This window comes from Vanellus vanellus (genome assembly GCF_965231255.1).
Source record: "Vanellus vanellus genome assembly, chromosome: 5".
Taxonomy (NCBI): Eukaryota; Metazoa; Chordata; class Aves; order Charadriiformes; family Charadriidae; genus Vanellus; species Vanellus vanellus.
This window is the reverse complement of record NC_138910.1, coordinates 49,650,661-49,675,725: the sequence shown is the minus strand read 5'-3', so window position 1 is coordinate 49,675,725 and position 25,065 is coordinate 49,650,661. Positions and strand designations below refer to the sequence as shown.

General features: G+C 41.0%; 1 protein-coding gene across 1 annotated transcript in view; it reads left to right on the top strand.

Moving 5' to 3' along the window:
* Positions 1-12,980, top strand: part of DHX9 (DExH-box helicase 9) — a 28,681-nt gene extending 15,701 nt beyond the window's left edge. The window contains exons 16-27 of the mRNA XM_082483621.1: positions 351-564; positions 762-856; positions 1,046-1,119; positions 1,779-1,931; positions 3,588-3,748; positions 5,658-5,769; positions 6,395-6,556; positions 6,710-6,837; positions 7,929-8,158; positions 10,435-10,550; positions 11,419-11,619; positions 12,517-12,980. Of these exons, the coding sequence (XP_082339747.1) occupies positions 351-564; positions 762-856; positions 1,046-1,119; positions 1,779-1,931; positions 3,588-3,748; positions 5,658-5,769; positions 6,395-6,556; positions 6,710-6,837; positions 7,929-8,158; positions 10,435-10,550; positions 11,419-11,619; positions 12,517-12,787 (1,917 nt within the window). The 3' untranslated portion in view covers positions 12,788-12,980. The remainder of the gene's footprint in view (positions 1-350; positions 565-761; positions 857-1,045; positions 1,120-1,778; positions 1,932-3,587; positions 3,749-5,657; positions 5,770-6,394; positions 6,557-6,709; positions 6,838-7,928; positions 8,159-10,434; positions 10,551-11,418; positions 11,620-12,516) is intronic.
* The last annotated feature ends 12,085 nt before the right edge of the window (positions 12,981-25,065 follow it).

Below are 25,065 nucleotides of genomic sequence, written 5' to 3'. Positions count from 1 at the left end.
GCATTTTCTGCTGCTTCTTATGACGTTATCCTCATTCATCTGAACAGCAGTTAAATTTGTTTGATAGTTCCTGCTGCAAATCTGTATTGAGTTATAACTCAATGTAATGGAATTATGATTCCATTCTTGTATTAGAAAGCTGGGGAAGCAGGACTTGAACTGCTTATTGTGAGTTGTTCTGTGAGGTGTGCCTGAGACAGTTTTCCCTATCCACATACCTCATTTTCCTATTTGCCTGGCCATCCATTCTCCACAGGTTGAGTAAGTTAATTTATATGATTTCTTTTGGGGTTTTTTTGTTTGTTGTTTTTTTTGTGTGTGTGTGTTGTTTTGTTTTGTTTTTTTTGTAGGCCAATTGCAACCTTATTTGCAGTGATGAATATGGCCCAGAAACAAAGCACTCCATGGCTCAGCTAAATGAGAAAGAAACTTCTTTTGAACTCATTGAGGCCCTGCTAATTTATATCAAGACCCTGAATGTCCCGGGAGCTGTACTTGTTTTCTTGCCTGGCTGGAACTTGATATATACAATGCAGAAGCATCTAGAAATGAATCCACGCTTTGGTACAAGCAACTGTGTTCTATTATATTTCATCTCCTTTTCCAAAGAAAACTACTGACCATGTAAAGATGAGAGTTAGCTGAGTGGGAGTGGGATTGATTTGTCATGAGAATGAATGGGTAGAAATGATTACATTGTGCAAAGAAAAAATGAGATTTACACAGTAATAATTATTGATCTTCTTGTACTCATGTTGTAGGAGGCCACCAGTATAGAATTCTACCTCTGCATTCACAAATTCCTCTGGAGGAACAACGTCGAGTGTTTGATCCCGTGCCTCCAGGAGTAACGAAAGTATGAGAGCCTTCTCTTTGTGGAGTGTAACATGCTTTGTTCTGTTGTGCTTTTGTGGAATGTACTGCTGACTTTTTTTAATAGAAGTTACATAGTTTATCTTGCAGTAATCAATATAGTTTATCTTGCAGTCCATCCTTAATTTTTTCAGACCAAATATATTTCAATATGCATTTCCTGTTTTTATAGGTTATTTTATCTACCAGCATTGCGGAGACTAGCATTACTATCAATGATGTGGTCTATGTTATAGACTCCTGCAAGTGAGTTCATGAAGTAGCTTTTTGTTTTTTAAATCCTGTTCTTTGGAATGCAAAAAAGGTTTTCTGAACACACAGAACTGCCTTGTTTTCCCATAGTCACAGAGCTGAATTTGAGGACTCTAACTCACTCAAGACAAATTTGCATTGTCTTTAGCCATTCCAAACAGTTACAAACCACACTGGCATTTCAGTGGGCTGGTTTTGGTCAGCTGCATTCATGCTGGCACTATTCATGTGAGGTGTCACTGGGTCTCCATGCGTATTTGAAATATGTTGTCTGCCAAATGAATATTACAGACACTCACTGTGTAACTGATGGAAAAGAGGAAGATTTTTGTAGTCACTTACGGATCTTGTCTTGCTGTGCATGCTCTCTGAGCACACAGGGATCTCATTAATTGCATGAGAATTTTAAGCTTTTGAGACAGTTGTGAAAACTTAATTCTGTGTATAACTGGTGGCAGCGCTTGATAAAGAGTATGATGCTTTACCTTCCAGATAGATGGCTAACTAGCCAAAGCTTAGCTAGTCAAACAGGAGTGGTTTGCTTCTTAAAAGCAGTGTGGCTGCAAGGAATAAAGCAAGAACTGATTTGGCAGGACTTAAGATGAAGAACATCTGATTTTAAGGGTGTTTTTGTTTTGTTTTTTATGTAACAGACAAAAAGTAAAGCTGTTCACTGCTCATAATAACATGACAAACTATGCCACAGTCTGGGCATCAAAAACTAATTTGGAGCAGCGGAAAGGAAGAGCCGGACGTGTACGTGCTGGATTTTGTTTCCATTTGTGCAGCAGAGCTCGTTTTGAAAGGTGAGGCTGTGCTCTTTAGAAATAACCTCCGAGACTTTTCCCAGAACTGTTGTATGCTACTTCTGATCAAACTGGGGAAATAAATTCAGGAAGCACAGAGAGGAGATGCATGTAGTCAGGTCACACTGGAATTCTTGGATATCTCAGTTCTTTTGTTTAAAAAAAATTACATGTTTATATGCTTTTACCCATACTAGGAGGTGGACAAATAGTTCGTGACTTTATTATTAAGAACTTCACTGCAACCTACAGAATCTCACAGGAGAAAAATAATACTGCTTTGGAATTGAGTGAAGGCAGAAAAGAGCTTTGTAATGAGGATAAGACTCTAGTCTTCAAACCTGGCATCTTCACATAACAGGCAATTTTGTCATGAAAGTGGTAAAAAGCAGGGAAGACAGATGTTATTTTTCCCTCTGTCCCCGTTCTGTGGCCAGGAAGCCCCTTCATGCTGCTGAACTGCTGCTCTAGCACCTTCCCTGCTGCTGAAACTTTTGACCTCTTCTGTGTGCCAAGCTGTTTCTCAGTTACCAGAGCCATGGAAATCTTTTTGCTGGTTGCAGAAGTCTACACAGCTGTTACACTCAGTGTTTGATCTCTCTCATGAAAGTTTCAGTGCCTCTTTCTTATGTAGTGGTTAGAGCATAGCGTGTTTGCTGTTCAGCTTTTTGTAACCTCTGAAAGCATCAGCTGATCAAAAACTTTCCTTAAATGGCTCGAATTTATTTAGATCTGCTGTCTAGTACAGTGGAGTGATTTTAATTAAGATTTTTTGATAGCGAACTGATTTTAGACTACTGAAGTAATCATGGTACTTCAAGATTTTAACGTTACCTTCCTTCAAAGAATATAAAACCAAACTATACTTGCTCCATGGTGCCTAGGAAGGAAAGAGTGGTTGTGGCCTTGTGCAGAGACTCTTTTGAGAGATACCATCTAAATCTGGTGCCAGCTGAATCTGAATATCTCTTCAAGGTGTTTTGAAACCTTTTCTAGCTGTTTGTTGCTCAGTGCAGTGAACTCCTAGGAGTTCGTATTTCAACCAGCAAGCTAAAGGATCACTAACAATACTGTGCTAAAGATTCAAGATCTGTATTTGTTTTCATCAGGTCTTTTTCCTACCAGAAAAACACCTTTGGGAAGCATCCAGCAAAACCTCTTACTCTTCTTAGTGATCAAAGCAGAAATGTGCAGGTGGTTTGGAGTTCACAGAAGCACAAATAGAGAAGTGCTTGTACGTAAGGCAGGCTGAAAGCAGGTTGTCTGTCTCAGGAATGGAAGACCTTCCTTAGCAATGTAGATGATTGTAAGGGGGCAAGTGTGGGGCTGGACACAGCCATGCTGCAAATCGGGCTTCAGCCATGCAGACTCTATATGTGATCAGCTCATGGAGAAACCACGCCAGGTAGTGGTGATGTGAGGGCTATACCCTGTGTGCATTTCCATCGTAAATTTATCCTCAGAATTGAGAAGCACAGAAGATAAATGCTGATAGAAGAGCCTAAGTTACAGGAGCACAATGACAGTTGATGGGTTGGCTGGGAGGCAGTATTTGATTTGGAGGGCAGTAGCTTATGCTGATGGAATGACCCATGATGGTGATCAAAGCCTGTGTTCAGAAAAACACGGGCTTTTTTTGTTCTCTTTTCATTCCAGACTTCAGACTCATATGACACCTGAAATGTTTCGAACACCACTTCATGAAATTGCTTTGAGCATCAAATTGCTGCGGCTGGGAGGAATCGGTCAATTTTTGGCCAAAGCAATAGAACCACCACCTTTGGATGCAGTGATTGAAGCAGAACGCACACTAAGAGGTATTGCTGTTTGTCCACAAGGCTGTACGTTAATGAAGCTGACTCCAAGTGATTTCCCATGTATAATGATCACTTACAAACTGCTTTAACAACTCTGATTAGATTATGTAGTAGCATGCTGTCTGAAACAACAAGGTATTTCCTGGATGCATTGTGTGGGTGGCAGCATCTTTTGCAGCTGAAGAAATACTTGAATTCCCAAGTGGAGTGTCATTCCTTTAAGAAACTTGAGCCTGCAAACTAAAGGCTTGTTTTTCTTTTTTACCAGTAACATGCTAGCTTCCAGCTTCCTGTTTTCCAGCTGTGGCACTGCTGTGTATGACATGGACTCAGTCCAGTGCCTAAGGCATTTATAAAACTAAAAACTGAAAAACTGAAAAAGAGAGGTTAGTAGTCTGTCGTATAATTATCGCTTTATACAGTTTGCTGACCCAAGATCTCAGTATTTTGTCAAGTAATTAAATCTCCACTTTATGAATATGCAAGCATCAGTATACTTCTAAAACGTGAGAAACTGAGGTGGGGGTTAAGGTGTCTCCCCAGTTTCTTTAAGGAACTAACTAGAACATGAGTAAAATGAAGCAGAGAAGGACCCTAAATTTATGCTTTAGATTTAAAGCAGTCATCTCAAACCTCAGTGTTCTTTGCAAATGTCACTAAATAAGCGCTTCTTAAAATTTCTAAGAACTGAAATATCTATATGATTGTTGATTTCATAAAAAAATTTTGTGATGAGCTTACATTGCTTGTATACAGAAGGGATAAAGAATGAAAAACATAGGTAAGGATATGCATTCAAGTTTAATGACTTTCTGATCTAAAAATTGTTAGTGCTTTTATTATGCTGCAGATATGAAATGCAACGCCAGGGGAAAAGGCAAATGTTTTCAGCTTTAACACCAAACAGATATTTCTTCATGTGCCTCCGTTTCCTGGATGACCTGTGATTTTTCATTGCGTGTATACTACTAGTATTTGTTTTAGGATGTTGAGACATGCAATTCTTCAAAATATTCTTTAGCTCAATAGATACCAAGAAAAACAGATTTGGTAGTGGCTAAAGAGTCTTTTATTTGTTTGCTTTCCCATTTCATTGCTGAGGCTACAAAGCTTTTTTTCTAAATGTAAAGCTTTTAGTTATGCTGAAGTTTTCCAAAGTAGTCTGTAAATGGAGTACATGAACAATAACTTTGCATTTTTCATTTATATCTTAAAAAGGTTTTTGAAGATCACACTTGTGTTGTTTTTCTTTGTCATGCAGACTTAAAAATTTGAGTTTTATGAAGTAGAGATTAATGATTATGGGCAAATGGCTAGAAAGATAAGGAGACTGTACAGCAAACAGCCACAAACACCTGTTTGACTTTATTGACAGTGGTTTGGTAGCTTCAAGGATGGGCTTAGGTGACAAATTTTAGGTAATGGAAGGACAGAAGGGCAGACAAAGCCTTGTGGAAGAGAGAGTGTGTGCTGATCTGTTTTTGATGAACAGAAGGTTGTGTGATTTGGCACTTGCAATGAAGACTCTACAGTTGGCTGTGATAGGGCTGCTTTGATTTTCATGAAGCAGAAATTGGGTTAGATTAATTAGATCAAATATAGGGACTTGAAAAAAGTTTAATAGTGTAGTAGTGGTTTGTACAGAAGCAAACTAAAAATAAATGGAGAAATATCTATAATTGATTAGTAACTATTTTAATTGTGGAGGAGGTAGTAAAACATCTGTAAAGTTAAAGTAAAATTTGTTTATTTGACCTCAAACCAGTTTTGAAAATCAGGCTGGCAATATTGTAAACAACATTAAACTCAAATATAGATAGGGTTCAATTTAAACAAAATTATTAGAATTCTGAATTTCTTATCTAATTTCTTAGCTAACCATCTTTGATAATAAGAGATCTTGTTTCAGAGCTTGATGCCCTGGATTCCAATGATGAGTTGACACCTCTTGGAAGAATCCTAGCCAAACTTCCCATTGAACCTCGTCTTGGCAAGATGATGATAATGGGCTGTATTTTTTAGTAAGTTTGGTAGTCCCAGTGGTCTTTTTCTTGTTTTTCTGAGTTCCTGAGCCTCTAGACATCTAGATAACAATACATCTAGATAAGCGATAAGTGCTACAACCGGGGATAGGAATCTGAATATTCATGAGACCAGAGGGGAATAAAGTGGTCATGAAATTCAGAGTTAACTGCAAAGGACCAGTAGAGGCTGAATACTTATGAATTAAGAGTGGGACTCTAAATACTTCAGTATAGCAGTGAGCTAGAGGTGGGGGGATGTGAAATTTGACACCTACATAAGAAGAAAAGTAATTCCACACATTTTGCTTTATCAGAAGTAAAGACTTGTTATTTGTGAGGGTTGTAGAGTCCTTTTCGCTACAAGAAGATGGTGTATGGATGGAAGAGGAGGGAAGATAGACAGAGGGCTTGTGAACATTTGCTGTTGTGAAAGTACTGGAATTGGAGCTAATTTAATATCAACTTCTGGGGAAGTGTTTCTCTGAAGAACTCTGGTAGATAAGGGCCAAATTACTAAGGTCCCTAGCAGAGAAGTTTTTACTAGTCTCAACAGCCTGCAACAACTGCTGGCAGCAATACTGTGAATAAACCTGATCCTGATACCTTTTGTGGTTTCTTTCAGTGTGGGAGATGCTATTTGTACCATCTCTGCCGCCACCTGTTTCCCCGAACCTTTCATCAGTGAAGGCAAACGCCTGGGTTATGTCCATAGGAATTTTGCTGGGAACAGGTTTTCAGATCATGTTGCTTTGCTCTCTGTCTTCCAAGCCTGGGATGATGTAAGGTATATTGTCTTGGCACAAAATTTGATGAGAAGTTATGGGTAATACAGAGTGAGCAGTTTTGGGACCAGACTAGATAGGTCAATGGATGCTCTGACAGCTAGCACTTTTCCTTTTCTTGAACAGACTTCTAATTCACTCTGTTTGTTTTTTAGAATGGGTGGTGAAGAAGCAGAAAAAAGATTTTGTGAACACAAAAGACTCAGCATGGCTACTCTTAGAATGACTTGGGAAGCAAAAGTCCAGCTGAAAGATATACTTATTAATTCTGGCTTCCCTGAAGGTGATTCTGCTTGGACATAGTAATTTAATGATTGCATTTTTCATTCTGAGATGAGAAATAAATAAATAAGATAATCTATGATGAACACACAAGCACAGAGGCCTATAGTGGATTTGCCATAAAGCTGTTCTGCTTTTACAGCTGCATTCAGATGAAATTTTAGTGCTGTCTCATTCTCTCACAGTTCTGTAAACCAGAGAAGTTGTGATGGCTGTGGTGCAACATAGGGAGCATTTGGAGACTGAGATTAAAAATCTATTAAGCAATTGTCCTCAGAGAATTACCTTCCTGATTCTCTTTCTCCTTTGCTTGTTGCATCTCCAAAATGTGCTGTGCTTCCCCCCTCCTTTTCATTAGCCTTAGGGGGGAGACTGTGTGATCTAAACAGTGTGCTATGTGCCCTATGATTTTCTGGGTTTGAGCTGCAGGAGGGATGTGCAGTAGTGTGGCGTGTAATTCAATTTTCTAAGGAAAAATAAAAATTCTTTAAGTTGACCAGGCTCTGAATTTCCCCAATGCTCCTGAGGAGCTTGCTCAGTTAAATTGGCATGGCTGTCTGGATTCAGCAGATGTTCATCTCCCTCTCCTTTTTTTTTTTTTTTTTTTTTTTTTTAATTCCTTTAATTTTTTTCTCCTCATGCTGCTAGGATCATTGCTGCATTTATCCTTAACTTTATTTCTGGGCAAGATGACCTGAAAACAAGCCACCAGAGACTCTGGGGAGGTTTGTAACAAATAAACTAATGAAAACATCCATTCTGACCTCCCCCAAAAGGTCTGTCTCCAAAACAAATGACAGGAAACACACTGTGGTACAGCACATTCTGGGCAAACCCCTCTCTCGTTGTTTTTGAAGAGCTTGGGAGAGAAGAATATCTCTTTGTAGTAGTATTTTTCAGCTTTTTGCTCTCCATGAATAAATTGAAAATGTAGAACTGAAATGCTTTGAGTGCAGAGGTCGTTTGAGAACAGATGTACATCTACCAGTTAATTGAATCAGAAAATGCATTGATCCAGGATCCTAAACAACTCTGCTGTGCTGTCCTACATGACCTATGGATGCGAGCCAGTCTTCTGTTCTCTGTCAACAGAATGTTTGATGACTCAACCGTTTAACAACACTGGACCAGATAATAATCTGGATGTTGTAATCTCCCTTCTTGCTTTTGGGGTCTACCCCAATGTCTGCTACCACAAGGAGAAGAGGAAAATTCTTACCACTGAGGGGCACAATGCGCTCATCCACAAGTCATCTGTCAACTGCCCTTTCAGCAGCCAGGACATCAAGTATCCGTCACCTTTTTTCGTTTTTGGAGAAAAGGTAAAGACTTTGAATTTATTCTTGATCACTTGCTGACGAGTTATCTAAGAGGCTGTTTTGGGTAAAGAAGCCATAAGAAAAAAGATACACTGTGAAGTGTTCAGCTTCTTTTGGTTTTTGTTTTGTTTGGTTTGGTTTGGTTTGGTTTTTTCCAGAAAGTGAACCTTATGTGGTCATGGTGTCACTCAGCCTTTACAGTAACTTTCAATCAACCAATTTCAGTCGAAGTAGAGGTCTTAGCTACATAGACAGTTCCTGTGAGTTTTGTGAAAACATCCAGGTTGTAGAGAAAGATCTAAATTATTATCTTCTTTCAGAGGTTGCTTTGGGAGCTCTTTCATATTAACTAGGTACTAGAGAATTTCTGCCCTTATCACTTCTGCTACTTATGAATCCAGAGAGAAAATAGGAATATGTAATATGGGAGTGGGGTGCTCCCTTTCTGGCATGTAGGTAGTTTGTCATCTGCTGAGGACAAGTCCCATTTTCCAAGCATCTCAAAAAACCCCTACATGCCTTCCCCAGGGTCCCCCTGGCCTTTTCCTCCATCCCATTAGTTTTGTGTACTCAGCACATACTGTACACATACAGTTAAACCCCTGTGTGCTCTCATGTGATTTGGTAATGGCCACCATGAATGCAACTCCTTCGGCTCTCAAGAAGCAAATGAAGGCAATGCCTTTGGGGTAGGACGTAGCCAGGAGACAGTCCTTGTGCTGTCTGTGTACAGTTATTCCAGCACAGAGATAGGGACACCCTGATGCACTCTGTCGCCTGATGTTGAAACCAGTTGTGCACAACACCAGAGTTACTTCTGCCTGGGAAGTGCTGTAAAGATGTTTTTGAGAATAAGCATCGAATTAGCAAGGCCTCTTGCTGTAAGGAGACCTTCTTAAGATCTTATAGCAGAGGTGATGCTGTAGGGGCTTCTTTTTGTTACATTGTCTACACTGTTCAGAATTACAGTTTGTGCTGATTTTTATATCCTCAGTCCTCTTTGCTGACATGCCACGTTTCAGTAATGGCAAATAATCCACTTCATTGATAATAAATAGAATTTTGACTCCTTTGGGCACTGGCTGGGGCCTTGGCTTGATACTTGGGATTTCCACATACATAGTTCAGCACTGTGGTGAGACTTTGCCTCCTCTTTACCCTTTATGACAGGATCCCAAGTGCATCAGAGCTTTGATCTGCCTCGACTACCTCTGTAAAGTGAGCTCCCCTAAAAGGCCAAAAGACTTTGAACTCAAAAAGCAATGTTTTATTAAATCAAAATGCCTATGGGAAACTAAGAGTGGCTATAGAGTGGCTAAGACAGTGACTGGGTGAGATTGGGGTGAAGGAAGGATTAATCTGCAGCTCTCCCTACCCATTACATATGTGCTAAAAGAAGGTTTCTCTCTGAGCTCTGGTTGCCTGTTTCCTGCTGCACTTGGCAATCTCTCTTTGACCTGCAAGTTCAGCACTCCTTATCATGGCCATTTCTCCGCCACAATTTCCAGCTTCTGGCAGCTTCTGTCTTTCGAGTATGTGTTGTATCATCCAAGCAGGAGCAAATCTTTTCCCTGAGGACAAGCAAGTACAACAAATTCTGCACATCACACTCTCATCATGCTCTTGAGTGAAAGAAAGGAGGGAGAGAGGCAGATGTCAGGGTGGGAAGCTGAAATCCTAAGTGCCGCTCTTCAGTCCCTCTTTAAAATGAAGGGCAGTAGTCCATGTAGTCAGTGCTGTTATCTCTGGCTCAGGTCAGATGGCTTGTTGTTGTCTAAGCGCTCACTTAAAGTACAAGCTTAAGGTCCTGTTTCTATAAAATGACAAAGCTGGCTGATTGCACGGACATTTAGCAACTTCCAGATTTGCATGTGTAGGACCCTACTAAAGAAGCAACATGAGCTTTTCATCCCAGCCCCAGCTTCCCAGTGGGAAGATAATTCAGCGATGCCCTTGTCGTTTTTAGGTTGACAAAGCATGAGGTGGCTCTTGCACGGTGTCAGCTACATAATTGCAGACATGAAGTCATGGAAAAATGAATGCTTTTAAATGGCAGGTAGTTTTTGGCGTTTCTTTGCACCAGCCAGTGTTGAATCCCTGTAAACATCTGCCCAGCGTTCAATTTTGTACACGTCTGCTCTTTTTATTTTCTAATGTTATACCTAGATTTTTTGGGGTGGTGTGGTTTTTTTCTTTACAAAATTCTCTGGTTTCAGTGGTCATAGGAAGGTGTAGGGGTCTGTTTTCCATTTCAAGAGTTGTATTCCTTTCACCTGCAGATTCGAACACGAGCCATCTCTGCCAAAGCAATGACCTTGGTGAGCCCTCTGCAGCTGCTTCTCTTTGCCTCCAAGAAAGTCCTGTCGGATGGGGAGCTCATTCTGGTAGATGACTGGTATGGACCTTCGTAGCACTCATAATGTTGAGGTCCGTGAAAGAACCCAGACTGAGGGGCAGCGGCTGCTAACACAGACATAAGTCTCTCTAGAATCAGAACCTTAGACCAAGCTGTGCACTACTACAGGTTAATCGTGAAGGTGTTACCTTTGTTTCCTGTGAGGAAGGGAGGGTTTATATTGGCAGCACTCTTTTGTGCAGATTATCTGCTTAAATTGAAAGCATGATACCAGGTAATTTCCATTAAAAACTGCTGCGTTTTTCCCCTCTAACTGGAACGTGAATAAGAGGTACTACATATTTTGGACCTCCTCTTCAGACAGAGGCTGAGGAAGCCTTGTTTTTAAGTCTTGTAAACACAGCTTGAGGAGAGAAGTGGTTGCCTCTGGCAGCATACATTTTCTGGCCATGACCAAATATCATCTGGATGTCTTCCCCCTGCCTTCCCCTGTGGTCAGTAAAATGGAGGTGAAGGATTGCTTAAGGTTAATTCACTAATATTTTTGAGGCTGGCCTGGAGCTTTTGAAATCTTGAGGAGCCTTGTTTTAATTTATGTATTTGTATCTTTCTCTTTTGACAGTAGGGGCTATGTATTGGTGTTATCTGAGTATGTTAAATCTCAAGACCAAATTTAAACAGAAGGATAGTTACGTTTTAACAATGTCACATTTTAGGGATCTCTCAAGTTTGCCTCCTGAATTTCACGCCCCTTTATTAACAAATTAGAATTTCCAAGATGAGACTATAGATTTCTGGCTCAGTGTGTGCAATGAAACTCAATGAAAAGCCACTCTATAGAACATCTTTTGTAACAGGTTCTCTCCTAGAAGTCGTGATATGTCTAATATACTTTTTTGTGCTCTAGGATCAAGCTGAAGATGCCCCATAATGTGGCTGCCTGCATCACTGCTTTGCGTGCTGCGATGGAGGCTCTTGTTGTGGAAGTGACTAAAGATCCTGAGATCATTCGGCAGCTGGACCCAGCAAATGAGCGAATGCTGAATGTGATCCGTCAGATCTCCAGGCCGTCAGCTGCGGGCATCAGCCTCATGGCTGCCAATGCAAGGTTAGCTTGGCTCCCTTGGCTTGTGTGGTCGGAGCTCTGGGATGAGGAGCGCTCGCCACCTCTGCCCCCAAGGGCACCGAGAGCCTGAACAGAGCAGGTCAAGCTGTCAGTTCCGCTGCTCCCTCCGTGCACAGTGGCTGCAGCAGCCCACAGCTGAAATCAGCAGGAGAGTCTTGTCCCACGTGAGCAGGAGCTTCAGGCTTTCGTTTCAAAGTCAGTAGTTTGAGTGTATGTAAAATTGTCATGTTCAAATTCTGATGTAGACAGATCACAGCCTGTTTCCACAGGAAGGACAAGCTGCTCTCAGGAATAAAAGCTGTCATCGCCTCTTCCAAAACACAATGACTTAAAAAAAAATCCAAATTTATTTTGGGCAAACCATTAATCTTTGTCTCTGGAAATAAATATTTGGCTGTGCTTGCAACCCTGTATTGCCCTTTGTTTTCGTGTCTTGCTTCTGAAGCAAAGAAAAATGAAAATACCTGTGAGCTGTTAGTAATTTAAGGAACAAAACAAAGAACAGCTTCAGTGTACGCTTCACTGTGTTTTGTGAGGAGCAAAATGAAGATTGCTGTGCTCACATAAATAGGAATATGGCTCCCTATGCATTTGTGTGAGCTGGGGAAGTGCGATTGAGGGGAAACTTTCCATCCTGGATGTAGACCTGTCTGATACTTAGAGGAGGGACCACTTATGTGGCACAGCAGGCCATTCCCAGCTCTTCTTTACTGAATTGAAAAAGGTGCAAAAGTGCAACTGAAATTCAAACGTTGTATTCTGTTAACAGAAAATAGAGGCATCTTAACGGAATATCTTGGCCATTGATTATTCCTGTAATATTTAAAAAAAATGTGATCCATAAGATTGCATCAAGTATATAATGTTTGTCTTTGCCAGGTTCGGAGATGGTCCTCGTCCCCCCAAAATGCCTCGCTACGACAATGGAGGTGGCTTCAGAGGCTGGGGAGGTTACCTGCGTGGCTCTGGCTACAGAGGTAGAGGGTACGGTGGCTACAGCTACTCCGGCAGGCGCTCAGGAGGAAGAGGATACCAAGGTAGCCCAGGGGGGAGCTACAGAGGTGGGGGAGGCTATCGAGGAGGAGGGTATCAAGGAGCAGGTGGTGGCTACAGAGGAGGCTGTGGGGATCCAGGGAGGGGCAGGTGGTAGTTAGGGAAGTTCAGTGAAGTCTTTCCACTGTGGCAAAAACACGTTTCTCTCCTGAATCCCCTTCTTGCTGTTACCAGTCTGTTTGCCATTTCAGTTCTTTAGTACAAGTACAGCTCTGTAATATATCGTACCCTTAGGGAATTTACTGCAAGTTGTATGATTTTATTCTTAATAAAGAGTTTGTTTTTAAAGACTTCTATGTTATATGTTTAATTTTGTATTTGGATTTGGATTTAGATTTTGAAGCTGTCTTGTTAGTTTTGCTTGTAGGACGTATAAGGCATTCGGAGGAACCCTTTTCAGTGTCTAAAACCATTCTCTGCCAAACAAATTTCAAATTACAGAACTTGGACTCAGTGGGGATTTTTCTTTGTTGTCTAATAAACTGTGCAAATAGGCCTTGCTGCAGTGGTTTTCTGTCTGTGCCAAGCAGCACTTGGTTCCTTTGCAGCCAGCCACTGGCCTACTACTGCATGCTGTGTTACACTTCACGGCACAGCAGCTGATGAGCTCTTTTGCTGATCCAGATAATGCGGGAACATAGAATACCTTTTTTAAGACTGATGTGCTTGTCTCTGCAGAACCTGAAGCGACCTCAGAAGCGTGAACTGTGCCCTCCATCTGAGGCAATATTCATTTACATTGCTAATCCAACATAGTCACGCTTCATTCTTCCAAATACATGTGAAAGAGAGCAATTCGTTAATTAGAATTCATTGAAATTGCAGCCCGTGGATTCCAAACGTTCAAAGCTCAGCTGGCTGCCTGGCGCTTGCAGCAGTACATCGACACAGAGGGGATAAAAAGCCTTCCAGCGAGGTGTGGTTTCCTCTGTACCACTCAGACTAGCACCTGGGAAGTGACTTGGAGCAGGGGTGCATGACACGGGGTACCCGCAGGCACACGTTACTCTCAAGGGTTCTCTACAGTCAGGCTGTGTTGTGCAGGAACACCTGCATGAACAAGATGAGGATAGCACTCCAGTTGACAATAAATGTGTGTGTATGAATGGTTTCAGGGTTTTTTTTGGCCAAAACTCCCTTACTTCTCTTACAGCATGGCCACAAAACCAGCTGTCCCGGCCTGGGGCAGCAGCAGGCAGGTACTGCCTCTCGCACACCCTTCGTACTGCAGGGCCTCAGCAGCACCGGAAGATGTCTGTGGGCACAGCTCAGTATGAAACCTGTTACGTTACAGAGCCTGGCGAGATTAACCTCCCCACTAATCCAACTGGTATGCTTATTTGGAACTCATAATTGGGAGATGTTAGTGTTGGAGTGAAGTTTAAAGCAAGTCCAATGTCTTTTGTATTTCTAATGAAGAGTCCTTAAAAACTAGGTAAGGGTGAAGCACTGTTTCTTCAATCCAGACTGCTAAAAGCCAAACGCCACATGAAGCTTAGCTCTGTAGTTCCTAGCTGGATATCTATCTTTGATATCATCAAGTGTATCAGTATTCGTCTCCAAACTTAAATCTGGGATTAATTTTGAGTATCATCTTCTGCATCGTCTGTTGCAGTAAACTCCACAATCCTTTCTGCTGATGTAGACTTTTCTGTAGATTGAAGAATGGTCACTCCATGCCATCATTACTGAAAATGTGATTAATTTTCTTCGCCAGGAACAACCTGTTACGGAATCAGAAGGGCTGGACATTGAAAGCTGTGCTGTAGTGTTAGCCACCCTCCCTTTCCACAGCTGTATTTATTCCATCCAGACAAAACTTGCTTTCCTTGGCTTGCTCCTCAAACGCTGTTACCTCAGTTGTGTTACTAACACAAAACTGGAAACATGAAGCAGATGTCCAGTGGTTTTAAAGAGATTTATTTCAGAATCCAGCCTACAGATCTTAAATATGATCCAATATCTGTTAAAGCTTATATACTCTCTATTACTGGTCTTCAAAAGAAATCAGCATTTAAACAGGAGGCAGGAAAGATGGGTGCAAGGTAAGCACAGACCAGAGCCTAAGGGAGTGCCCTGACACAATAGGCTGTTCAGCACTGCCTCAGTCTTTGTGTGTGCAGAAACACAATGGGAGATACCGAGAAAAATTCGGCTGAACTCTAGTGAGCTGGCCTCCTCTTGGAGAGCAGCTTGGCTGGCGTTTCTGTGACTGAGTCCAGCTATTTCAGTTAAGGTTTTGTTCTGATCAGGTCTTCGTGTGTAGTGGGGCCCTTTGCCACAGTCTAATTTCAGCTACATAATTACTGTTAGCTTTTCCCCACTTCTAAAGTGGTAAGTTTTAGGAGGTGGAATAGAATACCAGGGGTTATCAAGTATACGTACAATATTCTATGATGCTAGCTAAAAATGATTTTACTGGGGGTACTTAGATTCAAAAGGTTCTTACTTAGATACTTAGGTTCAAAGTTCTAGCTAAATAAATTTCCTTTTTAGAGTAAAGTTGAGGTTTCTCAGGTCAATTTACAAAAAAAATTTCAACTTGTAACTGTAAAGCTATTATCTACTATTGGAAAAAGAATGTAAAATGTTAACTTAACATTAATGCCACCCAGGCTGTGATGTGAGGTCTCACTGATTCTGGTACTATTGCAGTGATGAATTTTGTAACTCTCTGAGATTTCTGTGCTTCTTGGGCACAGCTCAACATTAGAGTCCTGTTCATTAACAAAAAGATTAAATCTAATTTCATGTTGCTTGTAAGAATTAAAAAATTAATTGGTGCTTAAGAGTACAGCCAGGTGTAATGGCGTATGAAACTGTGTAGGTCACATGCCTACGTCAGCAGTTGCTGCTGGGATGGATCTTGCAAGAATAGCCAGAGCTGAGGACTGCTCAGGCCACAGGCTGTGGAGGGGGAATGTGACATGGACTATTTAGCATCTACAAATTACAGCTTAGTTGGTTTTATCTATGTGCCTAGTGTTTTACATATTAAGGAGTGTCAAGCATGAAAATACTGCTTAACAATATTCAGTCTGGTTTTCAATATCTAATCCATCAGGGCAAGTTAAGTGGGAAAGCAATAATCCTTGCCTACACTTCCTGTGCCAGAAATGAATAGCGCAGTCTAAACAAGGAGTGACATGCTAATGAGGAGCTTAAACAGCCTGGGTACAGAAAACTGAAAATTAACCTGAAATGACATGTACGTTTTCACACTAAAAACTGAGCTTGTGATGAGTTTACTGAGTCAGTAAATTGATCTGTGCTTGTTTCAAAAAGCCAGCTCGTCAGAGCACTCACATCTCTTGTACAACAAATTTAATTGTCTGAAATTCAAGAAGAAAGAAGTACCTGAGCTCCAGTAATCTCACTATCCGTGATGGTCAGAGAAGCCCCAGTCAGTGCAGAAGCCACGACACCATTGACTGTTCTCTGCTGTACTGACCTAAGGTGCGTTCATTTTGTATTTTGGGCTTTTGATACCACAAAGCTCTCATGAGGGGGTTCAGAAACAATCATGGTTTCTTCTGGTTTTCCAGTTCCAAGTAGAAAAGGAGAAAAGTAATATTGACAATAGTGCCAAAACCATAATATGAAGGATAACACATGTCAGTTGGTTACTTGAATTTTTATCTTGCTTGTTTTAAAACTTCTCACATAAATATTAACGATGTTACCAACAAGTTACAAAGTTGCCATTCAACACACTTTTTATCTTTGACCAATTTCAAAAGCCTGGTGAGCAGAACACAAACCACAAAGTGCTTAGATTGTGTATCTGCACAAGAGAGACGGGAAACACATCACGTTCACTTTTCTCTTTGAAGTGATATTTCGAGTCAGTCACAGGGGAAGGCTGAGAGTCTGCCTTTTGTTGCTCTGTTAGAGTAAATATGCAGAAGATTCATCTCCTCTACACGGTAGTACTCAGGCAGCACGTCACATAACATTCTCCAGGGTAAGGACTGCAAAATGTCCCTAGCTGTAGGGAGATTTCCATCGATGGAGAGAAATTCAACAGACCCACTCTCTGATCTTTGCTAGGAGAAAGTTTAAAGGATAACTAAGTGGTCAGCTGTGGCATCAGCATTAATGGTATCCCACTGATCTCAAGACCACCATCTCCAAGGAGGGCGAGTCCTTCTCTTGAAAGGAAAGCTTTGCTCTTAAGCAGTTTCTTTATAGGAAGATTCTTTCTATGGAGTATTGTAGAAACAGTTGTGCTTGATCTGTAGAGCATGTGTTAAAAGTGTGTCTGTACTGAATTTGTTCCTAAGAAAACTGACCACGTGAGCATTGCAATTACCTAATTGATCTCTTTTCCTGCCTCCAGATCAAAAATGGGGTGAGGAATGCTAGCCAGAGGAAAGCTAATGTCACAGATACAACTTTATCGAGTCGGGTGGCTTAGCGTACAAGATAGTGATGCCTTACCTGGTCTCTGAAAAAGAAATGCAATAAGAGTTTAAGCACAGCAAAAAAAAAAAAGATGAAGAGATGAACACTTCTGATCAGAATCTCACCTGGGGCTTTGACAGGAGAAAGACCTGGAAATGGCTGCCTAAAAGCACTTTCTTGGTTCAAACATTGTTGAGAGTGTGTGGCCTTGCTGTATGCAGCAGAAAGGCACGCTTCACTGGCACACACGAGCTCTGAGATTCACTCTGAGATTCATTTCTATCACCTCATTCCAAATCTCCCTGGTTGCCTGCTCCCTAGCCTCCTGGTGCTTTTCTCCTGACACTGTCAAGAGCTCTGAAACCTGTTTGGTATTTCCTTGTTCTCAGCAGTAACAGAAGGCTGTGTTAAGGCATCCTTAAAATAAGCCAAATAAAAAGTCGCCACCAGTAGCTTTGCAGGAGGCACTGGATTTTAAAAGGTTGGGTCTAGAAGGATGAGAAGGTCACCTAAAGAAGCAAAGAGATGCTGCCCTAGCATTGGCAAAGCACGTGCATTTTAAGTGTGCCTGGGCAGAAAAGGGGGGGCTAAAAGACAGAGGTGCAAGAAACGTTTTCAGTTTCTCTGTATTTCTGCTGGGAGCTTTGCTTTACCAGTTAGCACAAGCTTCCATGTCGCAGAAGGGCCAGCTTTAGCAGGGTGTATTTCAGCAACCATTCTCCCCTGGAGGTAATACGCATTAAAACAGCACACCAGAACTGGCGGGCAGCTGAAGGAGCACTTTTGCCTTATTTTCAGGATACTAAAAAGCATAAAAAATAAAAAATAGGTGGAGAAAAAGACAAATTCGGTGTTTTGCAAGATGTCAGACTGTATGGTGGTGTGGGCATCAACCTGAACAAGGAGACGTGTGGAAGGGAGTGCAGGCATTCAGATGAATGGTGCAGGCTTTAGATCTGATTTGCTGAAGCATGGCTGGAAAGTTCATTGATGCTATTGTGTTATTAAACTGGTCACCTTGCAGGAGTGTTAAATACAGTGCTGATGCTGATATTCTTATAAACGCCCCCCCCGCCCCTTCCTCAAATCACACCCTTCAAGAACTATCAGGGAAGAGGAGCTGCCTACTTTAGAGGTGCTATTACTGCTTAAGTTTACGCTGCTTTTTAAAATGTGTCTATTTTCTGTATACATATGTTTTATGAAACTGATTTTTCACTGAATACCTGCTATACTGTATTCCAGTTGCACAGTATTTTTTCTGTAGGTAGTACCTAACAAATTATACTCAGTTGTGCTTTATTTTCACACTGAAAGTCTTTAATCTCATTAAAAGCTCCGATAAACATACTTTTCCTTACCATTTGCTTAGAACCATTAATCAGGACTGCTTTTGACCTACGGTTCACAAAGACAGAGGTCACTTATAAGAGAACACAATAATAAGGTCCAATAATAATGTCTTTAGTTAACAGGGATAGGTTTACAGCCTCATCATGGTTTCAGCTGGGATTGAGTTAACTTTCTTACTAGCAGCTGGTATAGTGCTATGTTTTGGATTTAGGATGAGAATAATGCTGATGAGGCACTGATGATTTTGGTAATTGCTAAGCAGTAAAGGCCTTTTCTGCTCCTCACACTGCCCCGCCTGCGAGCAGGCTGGGGGGGGGCACAACAATTTGGGAGGCTGCACAGCCAGGACAGCTGACCTCAACTGGCCAAAGGGATATTCCATACCATGCACAGTATATAAAGCTGGGGGAAGAAGCAGGAAGGGGAGGATGTTTGGAGTTACGGTGTTTGTCTTCCTAAGTAACCGTTACACATGATGGAGCCCTGCTGTCCTGGAGATGGCTGAGCACCTGCCTGCCCATGGGAAGCGGTGAATGAATTCCTTGTTTTGATTTGCTTGTGTGCATGGCTTTTGCTTTACTTATTAAACCGTCTTTGTCTCAACCCACAAGTTTTCTCACTTTTACTCTTCTGATTCTCCCCCCCCCCCCCCCCCCCCCGGAAAAAAAACACGATACTCATATTCTTCTGGAAAAACAACCATGTGGTCTGCACTGTACCAACTTTCTAAAGCCAGGTTCAAATTAACATGTTGCTGAAATGAAGCGTCTATAGAAAAATCTTTCACATGTGCAAGAAAGAGAGAGCACTGCTTCCTACATTTGAGCAAACTGTGGGGAAAAAAAAAAAAAGCAAAAGTAAAATTTCAAATTTAAGAGCAATTTAAAAATCTTCCGCCCTGATCTGTTTCCTGCAGTCAGTTGCTTTCACAAAGAGGAGCTTTTTAGATACCAGGACTGTATTTTGGAATTCCAAGCTTTCCTCCCATGCTGCCGTCTGCAAAGAGACATTGAGAAAGACTACTGGAAAATACATGAAGAACTGCTTTTTCTTCCTAGCTCCTGTCTTTGTACACATCTAAGCTCCTGACCTATAGTCAGTGTCTGGTGTGTAATTCCCCACTGTTCCTCTTACCTTCTACTAAAAGAATTAGTTGTTTAATGTAGCCACCTGTTTTTGGGGTGAGGGGAAGGGAAGGGAAGTAAGAGCTATCTCAACTGCATCAGCACTCTTTCCAAGGAAAGAAAGTGCAAGAAAAAGAAAATTCTCAACTATGGTGAGCAGAAAGAATAATAATGTATTTAGTCATGTAGCCCTGTGCCATCTGCCACTATTGCTGTGATGATGGCCCAACATCGTCACCGATGGATGGAGAAAAAAAAGTTGAAGTTCCAGTCCTGAAAAGATAAGTAGTAGGTGGTACCTAGGAGTTGAGGAAGGCTTTCAAGAAAGAAGAAAAGATATTTCATGTGTTGGGTGTTTTTTTTGATGATGTTACTTATTGTAAAGCATGTTAAAAGATAATTCCTCCTTCAACTGATTGCCCATTTTCATGCTGCTCTATGGATAATTCCAGCACAATAACCGCTTCAGTTGGTTGCTCCTTTTGTGCTCAGCTGCTCAGACCACCTGCTTGCCACATCCAAATCCTCAAAATAAGCTTTAGCTTTGTGAAATGTCAAGGCTGTGGGCTTTGACACATTTTGAAAACAAGTGCTGAAGTCTAAATACTGCTCTTCCAGCGTAGCCGCTTTTATAATGTTTGTTTGACAAACTAATACAGCTAAGGCCAAAACTGCTTTGATGGAGTTTAAGTATCGTATAACCTAGATCACCATTTCATGGTGGGTGTATTGCAGTTTTAATTCTATGCTTTCTTACATAGGAACTCTGCTTCATTCCATGCACTGATAAGTGACATTCCTGAAGATGTTTTCTACATCTGTTTTCTACTTGTCCTCCACTTTTCACCCCTTCGCTCTGCAGGCCTGATCAATTCTGGGATTTGGTGGCAAGAAAGAATTTGAGGATTTAGGATGATCCAAACTCTCCACGGTGGGAACTGCATAAGCATGGCCCGCCGGATGCTCTCAGTGCAGAAAACTTCTGTGAGAAACTCCCAGTGATGTAATATTTTCCAAGGCACCATTATAAACTTTAACTTTTTAAAAAAAATTTTCGAGTGACTCAGCAATCTGGCACTGTGCAAAGCACGAGCTGTGCTGGTATGATATGAGCATCTGTAGTGGGGGAAAGGGTAAACTTTGATGTTAGGAGTTCTCTTAATCCAACTGAAGATGAATTTAAGGAACCAAGATGGAAGAAAGAATCCATAAATACCAGGCGCTGATCAGATCTCAAAAGTCTCAGGACAACCAAAGACCATGGATATAAAAGTTAGGATTAAAACACAGTACATTAGCTAATACAAGGATACATTATGGTAAAAAGCAAAAATATCTTTATTATATTGTGCCAGATAACAAACAGAGCATTTTTCCCAATATACTTCTGCCCCACTACCCCTCTTAAAATATAACATATTTCTGGTCGTGATTACTTCTGGTACATAATCATTCAAGTCATAATTAAGGAATTTATATGCTCATTTACATGAGAAAAGAGATTTTTCTCCCTGATACTGCCAGATTTCCCACGTAATTCCAGACAGAAGATTTAATCCAATTTCACATTAATTGTACATTCTTTATATTCTGTGCATAATGTGCAATGTATCTGCATGTTAGCCTGTGGTTATGCAGGCAACGAAAGCTGCAGTTTCAAAGTACTTCCTTATTTTCTTTTTATTTTTTCCCCTAAATTTTCAAATAGTTAATGATCTAGAAGGGTTACCGGAGATGTAGGTGTCCCATTTCTTCAGCATTTCACACAGCACAGTATGTTTCCAGTGTTCATCAGCTTTTCCAGCTGTCAGTTCTTCTTTAATGCTACTTTGGTAATAAATCAATTCCAAATGCAAGATTTTATACTTCTCTGTATGTCTTTAAAGTGGTGACCCACTGCAGCATGAATAGTTCCTCAACCAGAGCTGACTATTTCTCACAACTTTCATCTTCATCCCAGTCCCTCCAAAGGATAGAAGAATGTAAAGGACATCTTCATGTTACAGTATATAAATGGATAGAGAGCAGGGAAAAAATGTCTTTTTTTTTCTTTTCTTAACCTTACAAACATTTGCAGATAATTTTCTTGATATGGAAAGACTGCAAATAATAAAATTAGTGAGAAAAATATCCGGTATAACTATCATTTATGGGGGGAATGGGAAGAGTAGGAAACACTCCAGGACAATAAAATTTATCTGTTCTTCTGCAGAATATAATTGGTAGCATATAAAAAAAGCAAAACTTTCTTAAAGACGAGAATTTGAGATTAGTAGCATTATTGGAAGTTTCAAGCCATCTCCTGAACACATTGCTGCAGAAAGACAAGGCTGAAGGAAACAAGAACATGTAAACACATAGCAAAAAACAACTGTGGAAGCAGAAGGAAAGGGCTACTAAACTCATAATACGAAAACTAATCACAACCATGGAAACAGCTTGGTTGTCTTCTTAGGAGAAGCCAAATTAGAGGATTTCTAGCACATCCCTGACTGTGAAACAAAGTTAGACTTTTAAATATTTATAATCTCTTGGAATGCCCCCATGCTTATAAACAAACAGACAAAGCCCAAAAGCCCTGGACCTTGCACAGATTTACGCAGAAAAGGCAGAATGTGTATTTTAAGACAAAGGTTTTCAAGTGCTGTAGGTCTTGAGACCCGTCTCATTTGAACCACCAGTCTCAAACTAGATAAAACAAACCCAAATTATTCAACTAAGTTTTGCTAATTCTCTAGTTTGTAACCTGAATCTCAAAGAGCCAGGAGAGAGCTTCAAACCGCTTGCTGACACGCACGCCACACACACATCCAAAATACTTGGATCAGTTGGGACAACAGATGAGCAGTAGCACTGGTGTTTACTGTGTGACCTTTTACAGCTGCCATAAAATGGTTCATCCTCCTCCCTTAGGGCTAATGCAGACATTTGCTTTGGCGAGTGGAGCTGGCAGGCTGCTCACAGGACTAGCCAGAGGCTCAGCAATGCTTCTGGAACAGAGTTTGGCCTCGCTTATCCTTTGGGCAAGGCAGGAGTCTGCCAAAAAAGGAAGAGAAAGAGGGGTTAAAAAAGTACCACACCTTTGTAGAGGCCAGTTCTTCTGGTGCGCTCAGGTAGGAGAGATGCACTTGTATTAGCCCAACAGACCCCGGGCAGCTCTGCTATGCTGGTAAAGAAGACAACAAGCAAGGGTCATGAAATAACAGATGGGTTAAGCCATGCTGACCAAAAAGAACAGACCTAAAATAGACACCAGTGTCTGGCAGTGATGACCAGCATCTTCATCCTGCACCACTCCTTCCCACAGCAGAGAGAAAAAGCGCTTGTCAAAGAGCTCACTAAGGAACTTCAAACTTTTTCAGCCCAGGAGAGGCACTGGAGAGGCTGTCAGCCTTGGCAGCATCTCTGATGCGGCAGTTATCACAGAAGTTTGCTTCTCTTGTTTTTCATAGGGGCTCCTGTGTTCACGTGATCACAGTGGTAACGGTTCGCAAAGCATCTGCTACCTATGGGAGGACATGGATGTTGGGTAGAAGTTGAAGGAGCAACACGCGTTGATCTTGGTTTTACATAAATTAGGACAAATCATGCAGAAAGATGTTCCTCCACATATGCTAATGACTGCTAAGAAAAGGATCACCATCATCCTCAGACAGTGGGAGAATCAGAGCTAGACTCTAGCTTTATTATCAGTTTGTTACCAAAATTCATAGTAAACAGCCCCCAAAACAGCAACAAGCATCTCACTAACATTAAATGTATTAATAAAGCTGAAAGAGGCAATCTTGTGTTGAATTAAAAGCAAGCAGTTATTGCATTTTTCTGGAAACAGATCCTGCGTGCTCACTCTTGGCAAAAACATGATAATCTCTTAACACCCTGAAAACAATTTACACACAGGATAGTTTTAATACTATTAACAAGGACGACTTCAACAGATCCGAAACCCACTGTGCATATGTATGTTGCCGTTCCCTGCTGGGCATCACACCTTCACTAGGTTCCTCTAATTGCATGCTCATATGACCCTTGCCTATTCTGCTGTTAAGAGTCTTTGCAATTTTTGGAGTAGGCTATAAAGTGAGAAAAACAGAGTCAAACCATTAGGAGAAAAGCCTGCTTACAAATTACAAACTGCCATTTGTTAATCTTTATTTTTAGGGTGAGGCACCAAAACCGAAGCAAAACAAATCAACAGCTAAATGTGAATGCATTTTCATATTTGCAGGCTCTTGAGAGCTTCAGATTAAGATTTCTTTTTCTTCCCTCACACAGGACAAAGTCCAAAACTGAATTTTTCAAAACTCAGAAAGAGTTTTGTCTTTTAGTGTTCCAAATTGCATTTACTCGACAAAGTTTTAAAACAATTTAGTCTTAAATTTTTTCCAAAGAAAAATGTCTGGGATTCAAACTGATTGCTTTAGAAGTGTCACTTTAAATTTATCGCTGGGGACAAAGACAATGTTGCAACAACCTTATCTCCCCGAGTGGTTCGCTGTCACAAGAGTCATCAGGATCCATACCAATGCTGCCTACTTGATATCTCTGACCAAAACGATGTCTTTAAGTGTCCTCTCAGCTCTCGAGATAAATTGCTATAGACTTAAAAATGCCATGCACGGAGAACAGTAAAGCAAGAAGGAACAATACCTCTGGAAGTAACAAGAATAAGGTGGGAGGAGGACACACAGCTTGAGTCAGGAGACCAAGTGCCAGAGATTTCTGTAGAGCCAAGGATGGGGCAACTGGAAGCTGACAAACACTTCTACGCGAGGTCAAGTCAGCCAGACAAGCTTCCTAGCAACATGACATGGATTTACTCAAAACACATGTTCAGACTTACTGCATTTTAGATTCGAGCTTTCTATGTGATTCCTCTTATACCATTACCAAAACAAAGTACACTTTAAAATATTTCTGATGTGGATACGGCTCCTCAGTTAATGTTGTATCATCTGTGAATGGCAAAATAGCGCAAAAAGCTAAATGCCTCGCAATTTCCAAAGCCTGGGCAGTTCAAATCCAGCACCACCCGGTGCCTCTCCAGGCCAGGCTTCCAGCAACGTTACGCAGAGTTCCAATTCCTCCAGAACATTATTGACCAGTTCTCTTGCTATGTTTTTAAAATGAGAGGAAAATGTTTCAGCAAAAGATACGGAGGCTTTGAGCTGACACAATGAACTCTGAGGTGGTTTGTAAGTAAACTAATTTAGACAAAAGGCTACATACGTCAGTACCTCTTTACATTAGCATCATCATACACACAAAGAACTAGAGACAGATGTAGCTGTATGATCTTTTGATTCAACTCACAAAGCTACCTAAATAAATGGTCTATAATATTAAACCAAAAACCACTACTTGTGAGAACAGCATCTTATCATACAATCATAGAACGGTTAGAATTGGAAGGGACCTTAAAGATCATCTAGTTCCAAGTCCCCTGCCATGGGCAGGGACACCTCCCACTAGACCAGGTTGCTCAAAGCCCCAT